Raw genomic sequence first — 18808 nt, forward strand, 5'->3', positions numbered from 1 at the left:
TTTTTATAATAATTTTTTTTTTTTTTTTTTTTTTTTTTTTTTCTTTTTTCTATTATATGCATGTTTATTTATTTGTTTAATTATTGGTATTTGATAAAAAAACAAAAGTAAAAATGTAAATTATATAGTTATTCAAAATATTTTATCCCTTTTAAGAAAAATATATATAATATGTTGTTTGTTCATAGTTAATTTATATTTAATAAAAATGCATAAATACAATAAATAAATTACCTATTCTAAGATAAATTTAAATTTGTTCATAAAATAAACCTTGATGGTAAAAAAAAAAAAATTAAATAAAAAAAAATATAAAAAATTACAGTATAAAAACAAAAAAGGAAGATAATTTTATAATTATACTGTTTACACTTCGTCTGTTTCACAAGGTTAAAAATTACTAAAAAAAAATTATATATATATATATATATATATATAGCAATCACCAATTAATAAATTAAAAAGAGAAAATACATTGATATATAGAAATAATTTAAAAAATGATAAAAAAAAAAAAATTAAAAGGAAGTGTGCATAGATCAAAATTATTTTTTAGATCAACTTTATTATTTTTTTTTAATGATTTTTTAGAATTTTTTTTACATTATTTTATTTTTTTGTTTACGAAAAATAAATAGTGCATTAATAATTTTTATACTTTAAAATTTCAAGGGTAGTTAGTTAAAATTATTTAATAAAAAAAGGAAAAGAAAAAATAATTAAAAAAAAAATTTACTTTTTTTATAAGAGAAATATAAATTTTACTGAAAAATAATAATAAATGATTTAATTAAGATTCTAGAATAAAAGGAAATATAAAAAATAAAATTTTTAAAAAATTAGTCATTTATATACAACTTTTTTTTTAACCTAAAATTATTGTGATAACATATACTTTATTGTCTTTTATTAAGGAAAAACTTTTTTTTATTTTATATATATATATATATATGTATATATATATAATATTTATATAATGGATTCAATGAAAGTAAATAATAGAAAAGAGGATTAAAAGAAAAATGAAAATTTTAAAAAGGAAAAATGAAAACATAAAAAAAAAAAAAAGAGATTTATATTATAAAAAAACTTCAAAATTTGTAAGATTTTTATACAAATTTATAAAATGGTATAGAATGGAAGCAGAGGTTGGCCCAATACGGGCATATAAATATTCATCAGTAATATTATTTTTAATATTTTTATTTATATTTAATATGATAATTGGTATTATAGTATTGTTATTAAGTAATCAATATATAGAATGCAGAATTCCATATGAATATAAAGGACAATCATATACAAAATATTCAATTGTTAGAGTAACACCAGAACACTGTAAAGGGATAGGAAATTTGAAAGAACTTAAAGGAAAATTAAATGTTCATTATGAATTACAAGGTTTACAACAAAATCATTACCGATTTGTAAGTAGCTTTAAAAAAGAACAATTAAGTGGGCAAATATTTTTAAAAAAAGAAGATGTTAGTGAATGTCATCCTTTTATTACATTTTCAGAAGGTGGAGTTAACAAAATACTACATCCTTGCGGTATATTTCCGTGGAATGTTTTTAGTGATAGTTATATTTTTTATGATAGAGAACCAGATGAATTCCCATTTCCTACACCTATACCAATACAACAAAAGGTGGAAGATATTACAATAAAATATTATAGAAAATTTTTTAAAAATCCTTCTGCAGAACTTATTAATTCTCATAAAGATCATGTATATTTTTGGATGGATGAAAAACTACAATCTAAATCTTTACAAGAAAATAAAGAAACTAATGAAAAATTAGTCATATTACCTCAAACCTTAAAATATGATCAAGCTGGTAAAGCTATAGAAAATAGTCATTTTATAAATTGGATGATTCCATCAGCACTTAATTATATTAAACGTTTATATGCTAAGATTGATGGACCCTTAGTTTTTCCTTTCTATATTTATATTGAAAATAGATTAAAAATTAGTGATACTAAAATAGTTGTTATTTCTAATTCAACCATTTATCCTGGAATCACTTTGATCGGATTCATTTTTATTGTTGTATCTCTTTTTGCTTTTATTTTATCTATTCTATACATAATAAGAATGAGAAAATATCAATTTACATAGGATAATTATCTAAACATTCTAAACACACATATTCATAAATATATATATATATACATATATATAAAATAATATGGAAAATAAATACTTAGTTATTCAATAATGCATATAAAGAACATTAAAAAAAAAAAAAAAAAAGTAAATATTATAGAGATACTTTAAAAAAAATATTTTTTACTAAAATATATGTACTTTCAAATAATTTCATTTTTTTTTTTTTTTTTGTTTTATGTTTTAATTTAATTTTTATAAGTTCTATTCCTATTTTTTTTTTTTTTTTTTTTTTTTTTTTTTTTTTTTTTTTTTTTTGTTTATTTTTTATATAAATTTAATATTATGATTTATTTATTTTTAATAAAATATTATAAAATTTTAAAAAATAATTATTTTTTAATTATAGAATTAGAATGTTTCTAATTTAATATTATTAAGAAATTACATTTTTTTTTTTTTTTTATAGTTTTTAACTTTTTAAAAAAATTTTTTTTATACTTTCCATTTTTAATAGAATATTTTTTAAATAAAACTAATAAGAAAGTTATATTTCTGATAGGAAAAACTTTTTTTTTTTTTTTAACTTAAAGTTAATTTAAGGTTCAAAAATTAAAAGATAAAATATATATATATATATATATATATATATACTTATGTTGGTGCATTAACGATTTTAATGTTTTTTTCTTTTAGTTATAAATTTTGTAGATATTTAATTATATATTTCCAAATATTTTCCTTAATTTTATATCTAAGTATTTTCTCAATTATTTTAATTAGCATTTTTAAAATTATTGTATCCAAAATATTATTTCTTCCTTTTATAAATACTGTTGCTTTAAAAAAAATATTCTATTATTATAAAGATTAATTAAATAAATCCCTCTAAATATTTTCCCACTTTAATATTTGTACTTGTATATCTATCAAATGATTTTTTTTTTTCTGTTCTTACGTATTTAATATTAAAAAAAAAAAAATTTTATCCATGTTAACAGTACTTTAATCTTTTAATATTTTTATTAATACCTTTAATTTTTGTTATTTTTTTTTAAAACCTTAAAATATTGAATTGGGAAAAACAATTAAAAAGTTTAATTAATTAGAAGAATAAGGAAAATAAATTTAGCGGAAAAGAGACAAACTTTAAGTAAATGAGAAAAAAAAAAATGGTGGAACAAAGTTGGAATAAAAAAATTATATAATTAAGTAAAAAAAGTTTTCTTTATTTGCTATATTTTTCAAATTACACTTTTTAATATTTATGTTGTAATAAACAAATATATATATATTTATATATATATATTTGTATATATTTATATATATATTTATTCAGAACAAATTGTTTTTTTCCTATTAAGGCTTTCTTTAAAATTGGTTATTTTTAAATTAAAATAAAAAAAAATGAAGTCTTATTTAATAAATTTTTTTTTTATTTTTGGTCCTTTATTATATTTAGATCCTCTTATTAATGGGGAGGAAAAAAAAAATAGAGCTAATTTATAAATTTAATAATAATATTATGTTTTTTTTTTTTTTTTTTTTTTTGCATGTTCAATTTAAAAAATTAATATAAAGAGATGTAGTAAATTTTATTAAGGCTCTATAAAGAAATTGGGGAAAAATTTAAGCATAATAAATATTTTTAAAATAAATTGACAAAAAAATTGATATACACGTATTTATTTATGTTTCCAAGTAGATATTTTGATACATATGTTTATATATGGTATATTATAAACACTCATAAAAATTCTCTTATATACAACACTTTGCATATTGATTTTCTTATTTATATTACATCCTACTTTTTATGTTATTTTATATGTTTGAAATTATCTTATATAATTTTTAAAAGTTATAACTATTAATTTTATTATACATCATTTTTGTGAACTTTCCTTCAATAAACAAGATTTTTCCTATTTTAGAAAATAAATTACATAAGAAACACATTTTAACAACATCAAAAAAAAAAAAAAAAAAAACCACAAAAAAGTGTTTATACAAAAATTTACGATTTTTAAAAATTTTTAATTATATATATATATATATATATTTTTTTCTTTTCAATTGTAACTTTTTTATTTATTTAAATTTGTTTTTTATTATCAAGAAAATTCAATGAACTTTTATTTTTTTTTTTTTTTTCTTTTGGTGATTTAGCGCTCATTCTAGCATGCAGAAGTTGTATAAAACAGAATCATTTTTATTTTTGTTTCTTACATATTATCCTTAAAAAAATATAATTTTTTTTTTTTTTTTTTTTTGTTGTAACAAATGTTATAAAAAAAAAAAAAATATAATTATATAAAAAAAAATTTGGTGGTAAATTTAAAATATAAATCTTATATGAAAAGATTTTTTTTTTTTTTAGAGCCTCTTAATTTTGGCAAAAATAAGAGAAAAATTAACGGATCTATTTTTTACTTTTAATGCACAAGAAGAAAATTTTGCCTTTTATGAGTTGTTTTTTGTATATTAGAGTATAAAAAAAAAAAAATATACAAATTAATTATTTTATACATGATAGTTTATGTTTATGTATAAAAAAAGAAAAATATAAATTTGAAGAAATTACACTTATTTATACTAATTTTTCCCTTTCTTTTTTTCTTTTATTTTTATCATCATTGTTAAATTCAAAAGTATATATATAAATATAAAGTAATATATATATATATACGTCCTAAGTTTATTAAAATTAAATTTGTTAATATATATTTTTTTAAAATTATAATTTACAAAATATGAAGAAATTATATTATATTTTAATTTTAAGTGCTCAACATTTTATATCCCTTAGTAAATGTTGGAAAACCATAAAAAATGAAAAAACATCCTCAAATAATTCTTTAGATAATGGAACAGTGGTAGAAAGAAGTAAAAATGTAGAAAATCCATGGAAAAATTTTATGAAAAAGTTTGATATAGAGAAAAATCATGGTTCAGGTGTAAGAGTTGATTTAGGTGAAGATGCAGAAGTTAAACATAAAACATATAGATTACCTGCAGGTCAATGTCCAGTTTTTGGAAAAGGTATAACGATAGTTAATTCAACTAAAAGTTTTTTAGATCCAGTAGCTACTGGAGAAAATAAAATAAAATCAGGAGGATTTGCTTTTCCTGAAGCTACAGAAAAAATATCTCCATTATCTATAGACGTTCTTAGATCACAATATAAAGATGTACAAGAACTTCGAGGATTAAATGATATATCTTTATGTGCAAAACATGCATCTTCTTTTCGTTTATCTTCTGATGCAAATTCAGAATATAGACATTCAGCTGTTTATGATACTAATAATAATATGTGTTATATATTATATATATCAGCACAAGAAAATATGGGTCCAAGATACTGTGATAAAAATGCAAGTAATGAAGATACTATGTTTTGCTTCAAACCAGAAAAGTCCGAAAAATTTCAAAGCTTAGCATATTTAAGCAAAAACTTAAGAAATGATTGGGAAGAATATTGCCCTCATAAAAATTTAGGAGACTCTAAATTTGGATTATGGGTTGATGGAAACTGTGAAGAAATACCTACAACAGTTTCTTTTGAAGCTGAAAGTCTATTGGAATGTAATCAAATAGTTTTTGAAGCTAGTCCTTCTGATCAACCCAAAATTTACGAAGAAGAATTAAGTGATTATGAGAAATTAATAAAAGGAGCAAAAGATAACAATGCTGAAATGATTGGTAATGTATTTTTTCCAAAAGGAGCTTTTAAAACTGACAAATATAAAAGTAAAGGAGTAGGATTTAATTGGGGTAATTATAATAAAGAAACTAAGGAATGCCAAATTTTTAATGTAAAACCAACATGTTTAATTAACCATAAAAATTTTATCGCTACTACTGCTTTATCTCATCCAACTGAAGTGGAAAATACATTTCCTTGCGATATTTATAAAAAAGCAATAGAAAAAGAAGTAAAACAACAAGCTAAACATATGGAATTACACACTAATGAAAGAATAATATTCCCAAGAATATTTATATCTGATGATATTGAAAATTTAAATTGCCCATGCAATCCTGAAGAAGTATCTAATACAACTTGTAGATATTTTGTATGTAAATGTATAGAAAGAATGGAGGAAATAACAGAAAATAATGTAGTAAAAACAAAAGATGAATATTTAGAAAAAAGTTCTATTGAAGGTGATGGCAATAAAAAAATGATAGTTATCATTGCAATTATTGTAGGTATTGGTTTGTTAGCAGCTGCATTCTTCATTTACTTTTTTAGAAAAAAAAAATCAGATGAAAAATATGAAAGGATGGAACAAGCTGATACTTACGGTAAATCTAATTCAAGAAAAGATGAACTACTTGATCCTGAAGCATCTTTCTGGGGAGAAGAGAAAAGAGGTTCACATACTACTCCAGTTTTAATGGAAAAACCATATTATTAAAAAAAAAGAAAATGAAATAAAATAACAAAAATATATTAATAGAAAATGAATTAAATATGAATATTAAATGAAATATGGATTATGTTCAATAGGATAAAAACTAAAGATACCAACATTTTAATAATTAACACACATACAAAAATAATGTATGTTTAAAGTGTAAATAAATTCTTATTAAAAAAAAAATATATAAAAAAGGAAAAATATTATTAAAATAACTCAAGACATAAATACAAATATAAATGTTATTTATATATTTTGATCTACTTGTATTAGTAAAATAATAACATATTTGAACAAATACTCTTAAAAATAATTTTTAAAATATATTTAATATTTTTATGGCAATTTGCTTTTTTTCTTTTTTATATACTTTTTATTTAAAAATATATTTTTTTCATGTATTATTATTATGGAAGTATATATATATATATATACATATATATATATATTAATTTTAATTCTAATATTTGTAGGAAATAAAAATTAAAAATTTTATTTTTTATTTTTTTAAAAGTAAATGATATTGATTTAATTTTCCATCTTATATTTTTGACATATTATATATCTTACACATATTTTTTTGTTTTTTTAAGTTGTTTTTCTTTAAAATTTTATATTTTTTTTTAATTTGTATATTTTATTTCTTTTAAATTACATTTTTTTTAGCTTGTATAATATTTTTCAAAAATTATTTTTTTTTTTAAATTTATGTGATATTATTTTATTTGTATTCCGAATCTATATTTACCTTTTTTTTCATTTCTATATTAAAATTTTTACTTTCATTATTTTTTATTTTTATTTTTTTTATTTTCATTTTTTAGCTTATTTATCATTATCTTCTATTATATATTGTAAATTGTTTTTTTTTTTTTTCTTTTTATTTTTTTTTTTTTTTTTTTGCTTTGTTTTGTTTTGTTTTGATTTGTTTTATTTTATTTTTTTTTTTTTTTTTTTTGAATAAAAAAAATACATTATTTAAAAGGAAAAAAAACTTCATATTTAAACTTAAGATATTATATTACAATATATAAAAAATTTTCTTTTTTTCTTTTTTTTTTTTTTTTTTGTTACATTACATTGTAAGGAAAATATATGATTCTAAAAAAATTTATTTTGAGTGGAAATTAAAAAAAAAGTTTTATTTTTTTACTTTAAAAATGTTATATTTTTGCTTATAAAAGTGTCTTAATTTTCCTTATTGTCTTTTTAAAAAAAATTAAATGATTACAATATTATATTTTTTTAAATTTGTAAAAAAAAAAAAAAAGAAAATTAATTAGGGAAAAAAAAAGAATAAAGTAATTATAATGTCATTTAGTAAATTTGAAATAACATAAAAAAGGAAAATTAATATAAATATTAATTTATATATTTTAGCTATTTTTTTTCAAATATGTAATCAAAAGTGAACAAAAAATAAAAAAGTAAAATTTAAGGAAATAAAAAAAAATATGATTTGTATTTATAAATGAAAAAATGCTCGCAAATTATAATGAAATTAAAAAATTATTTAATTATTATATTAGAGAATACTATTATCAAAAATCAAAAGGTACTTATTTTGTTTATATTAAGAAACCAGGCTTACTGTTTACTTCTTTAAAATTTTATAAAAAAAAAAAAACGTACTTCCCAAATATATATGATTGGTATTTTGATAATTTAAGTGATTTAAAGAGAAATAAAGATATATTAAATTATGAAAATTATTATAATACGAAAAATATATATTCTTATAAAATAAGTAAAGAAAAAAAAGTTAAGGAAAATTATGTTGATACTAATAATATATATGTGAATGATTCAGAAGAAAGTTTAAAAAACACTTATAAAACTAGTAATTTATACTTTAATATGAATCCAATATATTTATCTAAAATATGTTTATATGATTTAAATGATTTCAATATATTGTTTTCAAATAATTATTATGATGCATTTATGCATTTTTATTATAACATTTTATCATATAAAATGAATATTAATGATATTCGAATTTTTCCAAACTTAAAAATATTAATTGGTCATATTAGAAATTTAAGTAACATAGTAAATGATGAATTAATAAAAAATACTTATTTTTATTTAATTAAACAAAAAAAAGTATATGATGAAAATTATCTTTCCAGTATTTTTAATAGTATTTATGCGATTATGTTGAACAATTCCCCCTTTTACATATTTGTAGATAACAAGGAACAATTTATAAATATTCTTAATTTCATAAATAAAGTAAAAAAAAAAAAAAAAAAAAAAAAAAAATTATCAAAAGAAATAATTATAATTATAGAAAAAATTTAAAAAAAAATAAATTTTTTTTTTTTTTTTTTATAGGATAATATAAAAAATATGTTTGAAAGTGTTTTACCACATCCTTATTATTTAATAATAGATGATAGCATAAATATTTATAATTTACAAAGTTTTAATATTTTCTTAAATAAAATTTTAAATAAAAATAAGAAAAACTCTTCTTCTAATGAAAAGGAGGAAGAAACTATTTTCTTTTCTCATAAAAACAACATAAATTCATTTGTCTATAATATTAATAATCATAATAATAATATAAACTACAATGGTATTAGTTGTAACAATAGTAAAAATAAATATATTCATGATAAAACTAAGTTTAATTGTGAAAAAGGAAAATTATCGGAAAAAATATTAAATTCAAAAAGTGAAAAAATATATTTTTTTAAATTATTAAAAATTTTTGATATGAAGCCAAACTATCGCTTTAGGGAGAAAAAGTAAAAAAAAAAAAAAAAAAAAAAAAAAAATTATAATTTATTTAATATTATTTTATATATTTTATATACATTTAAGTGTATATTTTTAATAAGCTTTAAATGAATTACATATATAAACGTTATTTTTAATGAGTAATATCAAAAATTATTAAAAAAAATAAATACATATATATATATATATATACATTAATTTCATATATAATTTGTATTATTTAATTAATATTTAATCTGTAAATGTTTTTCCAGCTGTTTTATTTCATAAAATGAATAATGATCTATATTTTTAATTGTTTGATTATATATATTATTTTTTGTTTCATTATATATTATATCATAATTTGATAAGGAATTAAGAAAATAAAATATTTGATATTTGTCTAATAAACATAAACTATTATTTATTTGATTGAATATATATGAAAACAAAGTTTTGTTATATTTTATATAAGATAATATTTCTAATACTTGTAACAGATGATTAATATTCATAATTTCTTTATTAATTTCTAAATAATTTATTATTTGTTCTGTTAATGAATATATTTTTTCCTTTAAAATATCCAAAGTATTATTTTCTTCATTTAATTTTTTGATTTCATCTGAATTTATATGAATATGAAAAGAATGAAAATTGGTCAAAAATGATTTATCTTTTAAAAAAAAAATACATGAATTTAATAAAATAATAATTATATTAATATTCATATACATTTTATTTTTCAAAAATAAAACTGGGAAGGATGTAAAGAAATCAATCACGAAATGATTTGATATACTGTATAAATGCATTAATGAACAATAATTAGTAAAACTCATTTTTTCAACATTATATTTATTTATGATTATATTTAAAAAATAATTTAAAAATGATTCATTTAAATTATAGGATAATAAGATATTTTCTTTAGTATTAACAATATAAGTAGTTTTCTTATTTTCGTCTTGATATTTCTGTATATAATTATTCTCATCTATATTATTTTTTTTATTATGTAAATAATCATCTTTTCTCTCATACTTACTTAGATAATCTATAACAAAAGAAATATTGTATTCTTTTTCAAAAATGTTCTTTTCTTTAAAATTCGTTAAATAATCACTTATTAATTTAAAGTTTAGGTTTTTAATATTTACTTCCTTTTTAATTTTATATAAATTTAATCCATTTAAAAAATGTACAATATATTTGTATCCATATTTTAAATGAAAAAAATTATTAAAAATGTTTGATATTAATAAAACAGATATCATTTCGTAACCATTTTTTTCTTTTTGATTTAAACTATTTAACACTTTAAAATTATATATATATGAACAAATATTCTTTAAAATATTATCTAACACAAAACTATTATAATTATTTGTTAAATCAAATAATTTAAAGTTTTCATTATTCATTTCATTAGAATTATAAATATCTAAATTTGATTTTGATTCTAATTCTTTTTTTTCATAATTTGTATTAATTGTGATTTTCTTGTTTATATTTCTTTTATTTCTTCCATATATTTTTCTAACATTTTCATTAGTTTTTATTAAATTTTCATTTTTTTTATTATATTCGTCTTCCTTAAATTCGTATAATTGAAGATTTTTATTATTTATTATTGTTCGTAATAATAAATGATTAAAATAAATTTTTTTTTTCAAAGATTTCAAATCTTCTTTTATCCTTATATTATTGCATATATTTCTTATTATTTTTTGTGGGTCTATATAATTTATATTATTAATTATTTGTATATTTATATTATCTATATCATCCTTCTTTAATTCTTTATTTTTTTTAAGCAATTTAATTATTTCAGGAATTTTCAATCTATGTACTTTTATTTTTCTTTCATTTTGTACTAAAAAATATAATGATTTTGTTAAACCAATCATTCAAAACAAATATATTTTAAATTATACAAATGGTAGCTTAAAATTAAGAAAATAAGAGGTATCTAATAGAAACTGAATCTTATAATAATTTTAATAAAATCTTCTTAAAAAAATTTTAATATATATATATATATATATATATATATATATTAATTTTAATACATTTTTATAGGCTATATAAAAATATAAATATATATATCTTTATAAAAATATATATTAGTAATTCCTAATAACTAAAATTTTACTTTAATAATTAAAAAAAAAAAAAAAAAATTAACAAAAATTTGAATTCATTTTTATTATTATAAAAATAATTTTCAAAATTTTATAATTTTTTTACCTTCATTAATTTAAAAAAAAAAAAAAATAAATAAAATGATAAAATTTGAATTATATTTTCAAAATCATAGGTGATTTATTTTAAATATTTTTTTTTTTTTATATAAAAGTTAACAATTGAAGAGATATGGTTATATTAGTAAAGTATAAATTAGAAGAATAAATAAGAGGGAAACAAAATGAATAAAAATTATGAAAATATGATTCAAAATAATGATGAATATAAAGAAGAATGTATATTTACATCGATTGATATTTTCAGTGGCCCATATAATTATTTAAGTTTTTATTATATTTGTGAAATACTTTTTAATGATTTTAGTTTCATTTCGCCTTACCATTGCTATTTTTTTTTAAGGAATCAATTTGATAATATAAAAAATGTTGAAAATAATTTTATGAAAAATACTGATAGTAGCATTTGTGAATGTGATGCTTTAAATATAATAAATGAAAAAAAAGCAATTGAATTATTTCAAAATGAAAATGTAATTTATTATGATGAAAATGAATTAACGGATTTAAAGAGAAAGACATTTGAGAATATTATTGATGTTATAAATAAATTAACTATACCTGATTTAATTGAGATATCTGCATATTTTAATGAAGTAAACTTTATATATATATATATATATATATATATAAATTTATTAATTATATTTTTTTAATATATTTTATTTTATTTTATTTTTTTTGAGTAATAATATCATTTTTTTAATTTAGTCTATTTTTTTTAAATATGTTACATTTTCATTTTGATTTACTTTTTTTGTTATACATAGAACCCTAATTGGATAAAAAATAAATTTACATGGATGGATATGATACAAAGAGATAAATTCAGAAGATACGAAAAAATGAGAGAAAATTTAAGAGAAACAGGAAAACGTGAAATAATTTATAAGGTAAATAGTGAAGAAATAGAAAAAATAAAAAATAAAAATATGATAAAAGATTTTTTATTTTTTGGTGTTTATAATAATAAAGGACAGAATCATTTAGGTAGAATTTATATGAGTATACGAAATGATATATTAAGAAATTATGAAATTTATACTTGGCTTTTAACGAATTGTAACATGCAAACAGATGAAAATTTACTAGCAGATATTTTTATTGAAGAAAAATATTTAGAAAAAAAATTAATTGATACTACTTCTGTATATAATGATAAGCTAATTGAAAAAACAAAAAAAGAGCTTTCAGATAATCTAAATTATACAGATGATTGTTTTTTAGTTGAAGAAAAAACAAAAAATTATTCTTTTGAAAAAAAAGAATATATATCATTTGGTAAAAATGAAAAAAATGATATTATTTGTTTTAATCCATCTATTTCAAGATTTCATTGTATATTATATATTTGTAAAGATTATCATGTTTATCTAATAGATGTTGGTTCGAAATCTAGAACAAAACTAAATAATAATGTTTGCGAAATTCATAAAAAATATAAAATTACAAATAATGATGTAATTAGTCTAGGGGTATCTAAGAGAACATATAAAATAAACATAAATATTGAAAAAGTTTTGTCATATTTAGACAAAAAAAAAAATGAAATAAATAAGAGGATGAAAATTATGAATGAAGAAATTGAAAATCCAATGAAAAATACAAATTTTCTAAAATTAAAAATTTCTAATATATATTATAAATGCAATGAAAATGATATCTTAGATTTTTTCAAAAATTGTGGTGAAATCAAAAAAATACAATTATATAATGTACATTCAAAAAATAATTCTAATAATTCTAAAAAACACAAATTTTTAAAAGAAGCATTAATAGAAGTTTATGATAAAGAAACATCTATGAAAATTATGGAAAATAATGAATGTTTTTTATATGGAAGAAAAATTTATATTTCTTATCAGCCTATACAAAATAATGATCATGATTCAACTTATAAAAAAGATGAAAACTATGAAATTCAAATAACATGCAAAAATAATAAATATAATGGAGAATCATTTGTCATACCTAAGGGAAAATTTAATCATAGAAAAAATAGAAATGAAAAAATTTATGATAAAAACAACAGGGATAAAAAAATGAATAGAGATAGGAGTCATTGTGATAAACTTAGAAATGAAAAATATGAAAGTGAAAAATATTATAAAAATTATAAAATAAAAAATAATAAAACAAATAGAAAAAGAAGTTTGTCCTCAGAAACTTTAAATAGTGAAAGTGAGAGAAGTAATAGTATAAGTAAAAGAGATAAAAGAAATTCATTGAATCTTAAAAAATATAAAAAGAGACATATAGATAAAAAAAATGAAAATATTAATGTTAATAAAAGAAAGAAAAACAAGTATTCTAGTTCTTATTCTCTTAGTAATTCAAGTAGTGAAAGTGTTCTTATGAGAAACACATAAATAACAAAAAGAAAAGAAAAAAAAAGTTATAAAATATAATAAATGTAATTCTAAAAGAAGAGGATTAACAAAGAGAAAAAAAACTTAAATTTTATTTTATTAACTATGAATTCATAATAATGAAACAGATATTTTTTAGGAAAAACTAAAAATGAGTATACACAAAAAAAAAAAAAAAAAAAAAAAATTAAAAANAAAAAAATAAAAAAAAAAAAAAAAAAAAAAAAAAAAGATTAAAAATATAATCATAATAGAAAGATAATTATTGTTAAAGTTGTTTAATACTTTTTTTTTTTTCTTTTTTTTTTTTTTTTTTTATTTAAATGAAAAAAAATAATTACATTAATATGAAAATTGCCCTATTAAATGTATAACAGAAAAAATCAATTATTAAAATAAAGAAAAAAACAAAAAATGTATTATCATTTATTATCTACCTATTATTAAGTAAAAGATAAATAAATGAAGTTATTATGGATAATAATAAAAAAAAATTAATATTCACATATGCAGATTTATATCTTTTATTCACATTTTATGATACTTTTATATAAGTTACGAATGTATTTTTATATAAAATTCTTCATAAAATATGAAAATCATTACTATTTATGAATAAAAAATATAATAATCCAGTGAATTAAAATTTTTAAGTGTATGAAAGTTATAATATTTAAATAATCGTTGATTACAAATTGTTAAATAACATTAACATGGAATACAATAACATAAAAGGTAAATTAATTCTTTATTACAATCTTATTTCATAAATTTTTTTAGTAAAAAAAGAAATAGAGAATATTTCTTATGTTCATATTTAAGAAATAACAATAGTACATTAATATTTAGACGAAATTGTGTGCAAAATATTTCATGATATGTATGATTACTTTTTTTTTTTGTAAAAAATTTTGTTATTTTTATTAAGAAAAATGTTAAGATACAAATGAACTAATTTTTTAGTTTAAATATATATATTAAATCATTATATTAATAAAATTTGATGTAATTACTTGAAATTTTAAAAAAGTTCAAAAATAAGTATAATTAAGAGAATATGATAATAGTTTTTCTTGTTATTTTAATGTTTCATTTAATGATAAAAATATAAATGAATATCAGTTTATTTTTAACTTTATTTTTCTTTTTTTTTTATAAAATAGATTATTTCATTTGGTATTATTTTTTGTTTCCTATTTATATTAAAATATAAAAAAAAAAAAAAATAAAATAAAATAATTGTTAAAAAAGAAATATCTTACAAAAATTAAGAAATACATTATTAAAAAGTTAAAGAAAAAAAAATTTTTTTTTAAAAGAATTTTAATGTAACTGTTATATTCCATCTATTTGTACATGAATATAAATTTACAACTACAAAAAATTTGAATAAATTTTTTGTGCATTATACTAGAAAAAAAAAAAAAAAAAAAAAAAAATATAATAAAATAATTTGTACATTATATATATACATATTTTTTTGAGAATTTTAAGAGTATCAGAGTGAAGATCTATTTTATTATATTTTTTATTATATTTTTTTTTTTTTTTTTAAATTTTACTTTAATATTTTTTATTATATTTGATGCATGTGAGATGTATCTTTTGAAAAAAAAAAAAAAAAGATTAAGGTATTTTTGTATTGAGTAAAATTTTCATTCATACATATATATTTACATATAAATATTAATATATATATATATATATATATATATATTTATATATGTTTTTAATTTTGAATGAATAATTTATTACTTTTTTTTATTTTTTCTTTTGTTTTTTATTACAAAAAAATTTTTTGTTTATATAATAGTACAAGTAAAATAAAGAATAATTTCTGCTGCACATTTAAAGAAATAAAATTATTGAAAATAATGAATTCCACTGATAAAAAAGGAATTATTGAAATGGCTCAAAAAAACGCAATAAAAAATAATAATGTATATTTATCAATTAATAATTACAATAATAAATTAAAGGAAGATTATTCTAGTACCAAATTGATAAAAAATAATGTTTTGAGTATTTTCAGTTATTCATTAAAATATATGGATAAAAAAAGTTTAAACAAATGGTTGAGAAGTAATATAAAAGCTCCATATTACGATACATTTGTACCTAGAAATAAACCATTTGCATATATTAGATTTAAAAGTTATGAAGATTTAAAAATATTTGAAAAAATGATTGAAAATAAACATTTTTATAAGAATGACAATATGTCAATTATTAAAATAAATAAATCATCAAAATACTCTCAAAAAAGGAAATTTAATGAAAATATTGATAACGAGAATGGAACAAAGAAATTAAAAATTGAAGATCTTTATGAAAATAATAAAAGGGAGGATGAAAACGAATTACTAGATTTACAAAGTGTTATAAAAATAAACAAAGCACAAAAAAATAAAAGTATAGAAAATTATGTAACTCCTTTTTATAAATATTCATATCAGGACCAAATTAGTATAAAACAAAAATTTTTAAAAAAATGCAAAGATCAAATTTTAAGTAATTTAAAAAGCAAATGGATGAAACAGAGTTTATTATTTGGAGAAATTGAAACTAGTATGTTTGATGAAGAAATTAATATGAATAATAATAAAATGATCAGTAATAATAATGACAATTTAGAAAAGAAAAATAAAAAAAACGAAACAAGCAGCGATAGTTGTTTTAATAAAACCATACTTAGTGATATAAAATCAAATAATAAAAAAAATAGAGAAATAACAATTGACGAAAAAATGAAACATTATGAATTTGAAATAGACAAACCATTATATCCTGATGAAAAAGGAACAAATGAATACCGAAATAAATGTGAGTTTACTATAGCTCATGATGAAAATAATAATATAGAAATAGGTTTTGTTGTTGGAAAGATGAAAACAGATTTAAATCATAACAATGTAGACAAAAATGCAAGTGAAGATAATATTTGCAATTTTAGTGAAAATAATATAAGTAATAATGCATCACCAATCAATGAATCACATAGTACTAAACTTAGAAATAAAAAACAAAAACAATCATACTATTTAAACCCAATAGTTAAAGGTGTTGATGAATGTATTCATATTCATCCATGTATGAAAGAAGTTGTTCATGAAATGAAAAATATTATAAAAGATTCAAATTATCCAGTTTTTGATAGAGTTTATAAAACTGGTGAGATATATATAATAACTATAAAAAATAATAAGTAGATAATATTCAATAATTTATACATACATATATATATATATATATATATATATATATATTTATATTTATATATATTTATATTTTTATTTTTATTTTTATTTTTTTTTCAAGGAATTTGGAGATTACTTATAGTTCGTTTAAATAGTAAGAAAGAGTTGATGATTACAATCCAGACTTATACATTAGATCAAAAAAAAAAAAAAGAAATAAAAAAGTTATTAATAAATAGATTAACTAAAAAAAAAGATGAACAGTTCATGAGTTTTTCTGATTTTAAAGTAGTTTCTTTATATTTACAAGAACATGATAATTCAAATGATTCTACTGATCAATCATTGAATGAACATTTGTGGGGGGAGGAATATTTAGAGGAAATAATTTTAAATAATCGTTTTTTATTAACACCATCATGTTTTTTTCAGGTAAATCACTATAGCTGTGAACTATTATATAAGAAAGTTATTGATTATATAAGTATAAACAAAAAAAAAAAAAATTATCTATTTGATTTATGCTGTGGAACCGGTAGCATTAGCATTTGTGCCGCTAATGAATTAAAAGAAGAGATAAATATTATTGGTATAGATATATGTGAAGGTAGTATTATTAGTGCTAATAAAAATGCAGAAATAAATAAAATTAAAAATTATAAATTTATTCAAGGAAGGGTTGAAGAATTATTTGCAAATGAGATTAAGAACATAAAAGAAAATGATTCTAATATTATAGTAATAGTAGACCCTCCTAGAAGTGGCTTGGCCAACAGTGTTATTAATATTTTAAGCGCACACCAACTTATTAATCAAATAATTTATGTTTCATGTAATCCTATAACTCTAATAAATAATGTGACAAATATTTTATTTCAAAATGAAAATTTAAAAATAAAAAATTTGGCTTTTGTTGATATGTTTCCTCATACATTCCATGTTGAATGTATCACAAATATTATCAAAAATTAAAAATAGTTGTAATATTGTAAAAAAATAAAAAATTATGAAGCTTTAACTTGCAACCATTAAAACATTTATTGTTTTCGAAAACTTTTTTTATGAAAATTTAAATAATAATAAAAAAAAAAAAAATAAAATAAAATAAAAAAAATAAGTAAATATTTAAATAAAAAGTAAAAAAAAAAAAAAATATTTCTAAAAAAATTTACATATATATCTTTATAAAAATGTTTATTTTCACAAATTTTTTGTTTAAAATTTATTTCATTTAAAGAAATATCGTAAAAAATTTTATTAAATGTTATGCTTGTTTATTTATTAATTTTTTTTTTTTTTTACACTGTGATAATTTCTTTTTTCTTTTTTTTTTTTTTTTTTTTTTTTTTTTTATTTTTTTTTTTTTTTTTTTTTTTTTTTTTTTTTTTTTTTTTTTTTTTTTTTTTTTTTTTTTTTTTTTTTTTTTTTTTTTTTTTTTTAAAATTTGTTCGAATAATGCATCACAGAATAAAAAAAAATGTTTGTTCTTTATCAAATTTTAAATTTTAATACAACTTCAATTTTATATGTTTGCATATACATATATGAATTATGTACATTATTAATTTGTCAACTTTTTAATTTGTACAATCTATATATTATAATAAATGATAAACACATATGTAATGAATAAAAGGAAAAAAAAAAAAAAAAAAAAAAAGACCCTTAATGTTGATTATTATTTTTTATAATTGTTGCAATTTTAAATGTTTT

At 17.0% G+C, this 18808-nt stretch overlaps 6 protein-coding genes across 6 annotated transcripts; 5 read left to right on the forward strand and 1 right to left on the reverse strand.

Annotated features, from left to right (window-relative positions):
• Positions 1-1022: 1022 nt before the first annotated feature.
• Positions 1023-2123, forward strand: PGAL8A_00360800 (LEM3/CDC50 family protein, putative; the record flags this gene model as incomplete). The annotated part of the gene is made up of 1 exon (XM_028672659.1): positions 1023-2123. One exon carries the CDS (start codon positions 1023-1025, stop codon positions 2121-2123), a length of 1101 nt encoding a protein of 366 aa, XP_028529189.1.
• Positions 2124-4864: 2741 nt separating this feature from the next.
• Positions 4865-6535, forward strand: AMA1 (apical membrane antigen 1, putative; the record flags this gene model as incomplete). The annotated part of the gene is made up of 1 exon (XM_028672660.1): positions 4865-6535. The coding sequence occupies one exon, from the start codon at positions 4865-4867 to the stop codon at positions 6533-6535; it is 1671 nt and encodes a 556-aa protein (XP_028529190.1).
• Positions 6536-8017: 1482 nt separating this feature from the next.
• Positions 8018-9295, forward strand: PGAL8A_00361000 (conserved Plasmodium protein, unknown function; the record flags this gene model as incomplete). The annotated part of the gene is made up of 2 exons (XM_028672661.1): positions 8018-8773; positions 8876-9295. 2 exons carry the CDS (start codon positions 8018-8020, stop codon positions 9293-9295), a joined length of 1176 nt encoding a protein of 391 aa, XP_028529191.1.
• A 212-nt stretch (positions 9296-9507) lies between these two features.
• Positions 9508-11175, reverse strand: PGAL8A_00361100 (conserved Plasmodium protein, unknown function; the record flags this gene model as incomplete). Its single annotated transcript, XM_028672662.1, has 1 exon — positions 9508-11175. The coding sequence occupies one exon, from the start codon at positions 11173-11175 to the stop codon at positions 9508-9510; it is 1668 nt and encodes a 555-aa protein (XP_028529192.1).
• Positions 11176-11693: 518 nt separating this feature from the next.
• PGAL8A_00361200 (conserved Plasmodium protein, unknown function) lies at positions 11694-13898 on the forward strand (the record flags this gene model as incomplete). The annotated part of the gene is made up of 2 exons (XM_028672663.1): positions 11694-12125; positions 12300-13898. The coding sequence occupies 2 exons, from the start codon at positions 11694-11696 to the stop codon at positions 13896-13898; spliced, it is 2031 nt and encodes a 676-aa protein (XP_028529193.1).
• A 1874-nt stretch (positions 13899-15772) lies between these two features.
• Positions 15773-18067, forward strand: PGAL8A_00361300 (RNA (uracil-5-)methyltransferase, putative; the record flags this gene model as incomplete). The annotated part of the gene is made up of 2 exons (XM_028672664.1): positions 15773-17069; positions 17217-18067. The coding sequence occupies 2 exons, from the start codon at positions 15773-15775 to the stop codon at positions 18065-18067; spliced, it is 2148 nt and encodes a 715-aa protein (XP_028529194.1).
• Between the last annotated feature and the right edge of the window lie 741 nt (positions 18068-18808).

Source organism: Plasmodium gallinaceum, assembly GCF_900005855.1.
Source record: "Plasmodium gallinaceum strain 8A genome assembly, contig: PGAL8A_v1_98, whole genome shotgun sequence".
In the NCBI taxonomy this organism is placed as follows: Eukaryota; Apicomplexa; class Aconoidasida; order Haemosporida; family Plasmodiidae; genus Plasmodium; species Plasmodium gallinaceum.